Source organism: Myotis davidii, unplaced genomic scaffold, assembly GCF_000327345.1.
Source record: "Myotis davidii unplaced genomic scaffold, ASM32734v1 scaffold142, whole genome shotgun sequence".
Classification (NCBI taxonomy): Eukaryota; Metazoa; Chordata; class Mammalia; order Chiroptera; family Vespertilionidae; genus Myotis; species Myotis davidii.
In genome coordinates, this window is record NW_006294400.1 from 3,872,689 (window position 1) to 3,879,854 (window position 7,166).

General features: G+C 52.1%; 1 protein-coding gene across 4 annotated transcripts in view; it reads right to left on the reverse strand.

Annotated features, from left to right (window-relative positions):
• Positions 1–439: 439 nt before the first annotated feature.
• NEK6 (NIMA related kinase 6) overlaps positions 440–7,166 on the reverse strand; it is a 43,444-nt gene continuing 36,717 nt past the window's right edge. For 3 of the 4 annotated variants that reach the window (XM_006768591.2, XM_006768592.2, XM_015567100.1), the window contains exons 9-10: positions 4,832–4,945; positions 1,383–1,956 (exon numbers count right to left, since the gene is read on the reverse strand). In XM_006768591.2, the coding sequence (XP_006768654.1) occupies positions 1,846–1,956; positions 4,832–4,945 (225 nt within the window). In that variant the 3' untranslated portion in view covers positions 1,383–1,845. Of the gene's footprint in view, positions 1,957–4,831; positions 4,946–7,166 lie in introns of all 4 variants that reach the window. The other variant, XM_015567099.1, reaches the window with a different exon arrangement.

Genomic DNA, 7,166 nt, shown 5'->3' on the forward strand with positions numbered 1-7,166 from the left:
GCAGAGCAGGCCCTGACACACAAAGCAAGTTCTGTGTCTGATACTCATTCCGCAGAGGGAGACACAGGAGGGTCTCGGAACTGTAAGCAGACTCTTTGCAAAACACCTGTCTGGAATCCAAAAAACTTTCCGTGGCCAGTGCTGGGGAGGAGACAGGGCCTTGACTCTCCTCAGAGAGAGTGTGGCTGTGCAAACCGCTCCTGGGCCAGCCTCCCAGGTTAGACTGCCGGGAGTGGGGCAGGGAGAACAGGGGGATTAGTTTAGGGCAGCAACTTGGCTGATGACTGTCAGAATTATCTGGGAGCTTAAAAAAATGCCGGGATTACTCAGGATGTCTGGGTCCTGAGAAGTTGTGTTTTTAAAGGTGCCTCGAGGAATTGTGCTTCAGTGTAAAGCTATTTCAAAACTATCCCCGAATCATACGCATTCACACAAGTAACCCCTTCCCCAGTTTTATTTCAAACATAGAGGACACATACAAAGCAAAGGTGGCATCTGAAGAAAATCTCTCAAACCTGACAGTGTTAACAGTAGGACAGAGGTCACACATGGAAACAGAGCAGCGGCCCAGCCCAAGTCTTTTATCGGGAGCTCGGTCAGGTCAGGATGCATACGGAGGGGCGCCTGTGCTCTGTCTGGAGGGCGGAACTGTCACCAAGTCAGTGGACAACAACTTGGACCATTTGAGGATTAACTTGAGTATAAAGACAAAATTCAATCTATTTCTTTCAGAGCTTGAGTTTTCCTTAAGTTCACATTTATAAATTAGTCTTCACAGTTAATCCTATTTGGGAACAAGAAATAAACACATTCCTGGTTTCCTTGACACAATACAGTTGTACATTAATTCTTGATTTACGTGGTCCATGGACTTGAGTTTTGTGAAAGGGTGAGGGCTGCCATTTTTTGGATCATCTACAATGTGCTGGACAACTTGCATATTTTATTTCAGATTCTGACAGCACCCTGAAGGTAGGTATCATTAGTCCCATTTTACAGATGTGGAAACTAAGGCTCAGAGAGGCTGAGAAACTTGCCCAGGGTCATGATAGGAAGTTACAGAACCAGAACTTACACAGAGAACAGCCTGAAGGCATGTTTTATATTTATAGCTTTGTATCCCATGCTTCCGTCCCACGGAAAATGCTTAACACTGATCATTAAATGAACTGACAGCACTCAGGCAGGTAATGAAGTGCCTGGCAGAGAGCAGGTGTCAGGAGAGGATGGCTGGGCCGGACTGCAGGGAAGTCATGCCTTTCAAATGCTGTTTGTCTTCTGAAGCTCTGTGCCAGGTGCTGGGTTCTCATCCTCGTTCATCAAGTTATAAACGTGGATAAAAACATTAGGAAAGTCTTCACTCTACTCATTAAAATATTACGTCCACTTTATCCCTTAACAACAGAGTAATTAAGCACACAGCTCGACTGAAATGATTCTACGCGCTAAACGGAACTTGCTACAGCCATTTTCAAAGGCTCACTACAAATCATACAGTCCTGCAATTCTGTTAGCGTCAACCTTGACCAAGTCACTGAAGGAATTACCCTAAAGATTCACATTGCAGGGGTGTGTCGTGGCTTGCTGAACCACACACCCTGTTAACCCAGCTGAGATTGTTCACAACAGTTTAAAGAAAGGACTTTTGAATTTGACCACCGGTAATGTGACCAGTGCCCCTCCCCCCAGCTGCTCTGCAGTCAGTGTCTGCTGAAAAGCTGGCCCCTGGGGAACCTGCAGAAGCCTCTCGTCTTAGTGGATCTAGGCTACCAGGTGGCCGCTTTGGAGAGAAGACCCATGTAAGGCAGAGTGGTGCTGGCTCTGGCAGGCACGCCGCATCCACGTTCAGGTGCTTGAAGTCCACACGTGCATCTGTTTGGCAACCTGGTGCACATATCCAATGTCAGGTCTCTGGTTGGGGTCGGGGTAGATGCACATACTGACCAGCTCTCGTAACTGCAAGGGAGAGGACGGCTTGTGTTAGTCTTAAGAAAGCAGCCTTGCTGAGGCTCTGGCAGCACTGTCTGCATCATGTAGCCCTCAAGGCAGCTAGGGGTGAGCAGTGATGCTAAGAGGCTAAGTGATGGGCACACTGTCACAGCCACTGCGCAGAGCCAGGGCCACTCAAGGCCGTGAAGGCCATCATGCTTTAAGACCTTGAGAGTGGTTGCCCCAAATAATTTTTGAAGTTTCAACTGTGCACACTGCTAGGCAAATCTGCGTGTGTCTGCTGTCAGTCACGCAGATGCCCGAGCCAGAGGACAAAACTGAAGGCGAGGGCTTATTGATCATAATAAATGCATTAACATGCAGCAGGGCTGCAGTCTGCCCACCCCCTGGCCTCTATTGTGCTCATGAAAGACAGAGCTTTTAATTACACAGACACTGAAGGCTGCGCCCGCCTCGGGGTGGGGGAGGGGCGCCTTGAGCCTCTGATCGCCTCCCTTCTGATAGCCAGAGTGCCAATTATTTTAATGATAATTAAAATAATGACCTTAAAAAGACCACATCTTAACTTGCTTCCCTGGGCTGACTGCATCCCTCCCTCCCTCCCCCCCATTTAAATACCTGCTGCTGGAGGGGCTGGCTGCCTGTGGGGTCATGGTAGCAGCAGGAGAGGGTGGTCCTAAATAAGAGAGCTCATGTGGCCCCCGTGGCCGTGCTCGGGGTGTCTGAGGCGGCCCTGGGGCTGCTGTGCACAACTCATGTCACTCCTGAGGTGTTCGGGGTCAGGCATTTCAAGCATCCCTCTGAGTTGTATGTCACCTTTCTGGGATTCCACTTCTCTCTAAACCCTGGAAGGGCCCCGGCAGCTGAGCTGAGCCTGCAGCTGCTGGACACTCCCGGAGACTGAGCTGCCCAGGATGAGATGATACTTTCCGGACCTTTCAGGATTCAGGGCAAGGTTGAACTCTGACAGGTGAAGTTTATGTAACCTCTGTCATTTGTGAGTAGACCATGCAGTTGGCAGTAAGTGCATGTTTGAAAATGTTAGACATCAGGAGAAACAAAATTAAGTCTTTCCATTTCTAAGAGGTGACAGAGCTTCAAAAGTGAGGTGTGCAGGGATTCCAGGGCCAAGAAGCACCTCTCGCTCCCAGACAGCCTAGAAAGGTGCACGTAACTGGGAAAGCCAGGGGCTGGGGAGCAGGAGCTCATGGAGGTGAACTACGGGAGAAGGGGGCGGAGGTCTTTATACAGACTTCATTTTAGCTTTGTATCTGGGAGGCAGATTATGGTTCCCATTTATAAATGGGAAACTGAGGCACAGAGAAGTTATGATTTGCTCTGAGTTCCGTGGCTCCAGCTGCTTGATGGAATTCTAGCATAGAATTCCAAATTGAAAAGGAGGAAAAAAACCAAATACAGCTGTTAACTGTAAAGAAATTAACTAGTTTTTCTTTCTTGCCAACTCCAACTCCAGAGCACAAGCCCTTCCTCCAAGGGCACACGGAGAACTTGGTAGGCCCCTGAAGCAAAAGCCATGAGATCACTGAACAGTCTAGGGCAGCCGTGGGCAAACTAGCCCATTTGAAATGAATAAAACTATTGAAAAAAAAAGACTGTACCCTTTTATGTAATGATGTTTACTTTGAATTTATATTAGTTCACACAAACACTCCATGCATGCTTTTGTTCCGGCCCTCCGGTCCAGTTTAAGAACCCATTGTGGCCCTTGAGTCAAAAAGTTTGCCCACCCCTGGTCTAGGGGCCTGTCCTCCTGGCCCTTACCCTCCATCCCCTGGGAGTTTGAAACCAGTGAGCATGGCATCAAGTTCAGAGGCTGGGTTCAAATCCTGCCTCCACCACTTGCAAGTTACATGACCTTGGGCAAGTGACTTAACCTGTGTCTCAGTTTCCTCACTGGTAAAATAGGATGGGGGAGGATCCAATATAGTAGGTCATAAATGGGAAATGTCATTATCTTGAGGCAGTGAATGGCCTGTGGTCTTGCAGACTCCCCTTCACCCACTAGTGTTGACCTTGGATAGAAATAATAATGGATCTACTACCATTAACCTTGAACAGAAATGGCAATAATAGTTGATGCTCACTAAGCATTTACTATGAATCAGGCCCTTTGCTACATCCAAAGGCTACTTTTAATGATGATGGGGTCATTGTCAGCCTGTTGCTAGACTGAGCACAGTATGTGCACTGACCCTGTGAGGTAGATTCTAGGATTATCCCATTTTACAGATGAGAAAACAGAGACTCAGAAAAGTTCAGTGTCTCACCCAAGGACAGTAGAGGGAGTATGTAAACCTATGTTTTTCTGTCTCTATACCCTCAGCCAAGCTGTGCTGTAAACCTGTCATTTCATCCTCACATTTGATTCATGAAGGTAAATATTAGTCTTATTTTGAGGTCCGAAACAGGTGAAGATGATGCTCACACAGCCTGATGCAGACCTGTCAGAGTCTGTGTCCCTGGTGAAAATGTTGAAAATAACCCAAGGTGTGACTAGGTCTATGACAGCAAGGAGACCAGTGTGTTTGCTGGGTTTTCTGTCACTGGGGCAGCTAAGATCCTGCCACCTCCTGCGTCTGGTTCCTATTGCCTGACACCAGGCAGAGCCGGTTTCCGGGACCGGCTCTCAGAGGTGTGCCCACTGCCTCCTCGGGGCTCCTGGTTTCTGTGCCAGTGGGTGGGCCACCAGCCTGCTGTTGGGCCCACACTGGTGTCTTTGAGAGCCCTTCAGTAACAACCATCTATTTTCTCCCTCTGAGTCACTTTCCCAGAAATCTTCCCTCCTTCACCCAAAGTGAACCCAAACTCAAGCCCCCTCCCCACGTGGCTCGCTAGGTCTGGCCCTGGGGCGCGGACTCACCTTCTCGGAGTAATGTTCTCCGGGGAGGGGCGGGTAGTCGCACTGCTCGATCTTCTGGCAGAGCGAGAAGAGGTTCATCTTGTCTCCGTAGAAGGGGCTCTGGAGAGCCGCCATCTGCAGGGGAAGGGTTGGGAGAGGAGTTTTCAGCCTTCGGGTCCAGAGTGGGGTGCGGTCCTCCAGTTCCACTAGAGCGACTGTCCAGCAGGACGTCCACAAAACCCCAAGGAAGCTGGGATTCCACAGACGTGACCTTTTAACACAATCCTTGGTACATGAGCAAATTAAATGGGACAAAGGTTTCGGAGACAAAACTTTAAAGGCAATCGGCCAAGTACTGGGGTCCAGCCTCATGCAGGCCCGCACCCCCGCCTCACGCCTCGGCTTTCAAGGACCGATGGTCTGCAGGCAGCAGATGGCGAACGGGCCCTGCTCACTGGAATTGGTGTCTGGCCTGGCAGGTCCTCTCGGCGCACCGGCCTATATTTTTCTAAGAAGCAATTCCAAAAACAGTCATGGGAGGACATCTATTTACGTAATAAAGTTAGGGGATTACCTAAGGACAAACACGGAGAGGGGTGCTGAGGCATTTCATTTTCTCCAGCCCACGACAGAGCTGCTGTCTGAAGGCCTGGCTGCTTCTGTCTTGGAAGCTGGATGCCCAGACACCAGGGAGGGCAGGCAGGTGGGCCGGCTGCCACCCTGATGCAGGGACCCGGGACTGTCCCCGAGGCTCCAGGCTCTGCTGGCGGCCTCCGCTTGCCCGATCCCCTGCTCTGCTCTCTGCCTGGCCTCTGGTTTCCTTGTCCCTAAAGTGGGAAGAGGCTCCACCTGCAGGGCTGTGCTGAGGCTTGGCTGGCCCCGGAGGCGGCGCCACAGGCGGAGCCGTCACCATCTCTGGTGGGCATCAGCTCCATCCTGCAGGCAGGCACCAGGGGCACTGGGAAGCGGGTCAGTCAGGGAACTCCCAGGCCTCACCCTGCTGGAGGGCACCCAGACTCCACCCCACCATTCAGAGCACTGTTGGGGGTGTCTTCAAAGGGGGCACAGGGGAGCCATGGGCAGGCTCCATGAGGCAGCAGCATGGCAGCCCAGCACGGTGCCCGCGGCCCCATCTGCTGATTAATCCGTAATGGGATTCAAGTGCTTGTCACTCCCGCTCAGTTGCCTACCGCCAAAAGGTGGCCCAACGCCTCCTGCTAATGAAGTGCAGTTGGCTAGTCGTGCCTGTCTGTCTGTCTGGCCCTCATTCCCTTGGAGGAGCCAGGCTGTCAAGGACATTCTGCGCAGATGCAGGCGAGGGCTCCTGGGCTCTGGCTGTGGCAGGGCATTGGGATGTAGGAGGAATCCTCGCTGTCCTCAGGCCTGGAGGTGGCCAGTGCGCCCTATCAGGGAGGGAGCCGGGCTTGTGGGTACCCATTGGCTTTAGCTTCCATCTACCCTCATCCTCTATTCACCCCTGTGAACAGGTCTAGTGACCGCAAGACCTGGGCCTGCCTCCAGAAGGGCCAGCAGCATCCCTGGCTTTACAAGTGACCACTGGGGTGGCAGCAGTGTGGCCTGGAGGTTTGGGGCTTCCTCTGACCCAGGCTCAGGAGTGGGTCTGGGCAGCACCTGTGGGCCTAAAGGTCTGGGCCAGGCCAAGTGCTTCCGAGGGAGCGGGTGGGGGAGGGGGTTTCAGGGCCAGCCTCACCTCTCAACACCCGGGACTAGGGGTTTGGGCCCCTCTAAGAGGGCTGGGAGCCTGTCTGGACTGAGACAAGGCTACACAGAGTGAGCAGCCCTGGCACTTGGCAGGGAAAGATGAGGGTGCGGAGGCCCTGCCTCCTGCTGGCTCTGCCAGCCGGACCCAGAGCACCCCACAATGGCATCGCGTGGGGGATGCATTTCCAATAATTAAAATGAGAACCTCGGGCGCGAAGGGTTAATTGGGCAGTTTCTAAAGCACATCTGCTGCCATAGTGGAGAGCAGCTGAGGCTCAGGGGTCACTGGGGTGATCTGGTTGTGGCGTGAGATTAAGATGGATTTTCCTGCAGTGTTTCTGTTCATTGTAAAAAGGACATTTAAGTGTTGGCCCCATTAACATCGGCTCTGGGAGGACTTGGTGATGCTTCCAACAAGTCAGTCTGATCTGGAAAAACCTTGCTGTTTGCGATTCCAAAAGGACCCCAGAAATTGGCGAGGGGCAAGCCCCATACCCAGCATCCCCTCCGATCATTTCTCCCTCCTTCCGGCACCTTCCCTTCACTGTTGGGAAAAGTGTCGTGAACAGGGTTAGCAGTGGGCCATGCCAGAGGAGACTAGTGGCAGCAGCACCCCCCCCCCCCCCCCCCCCCC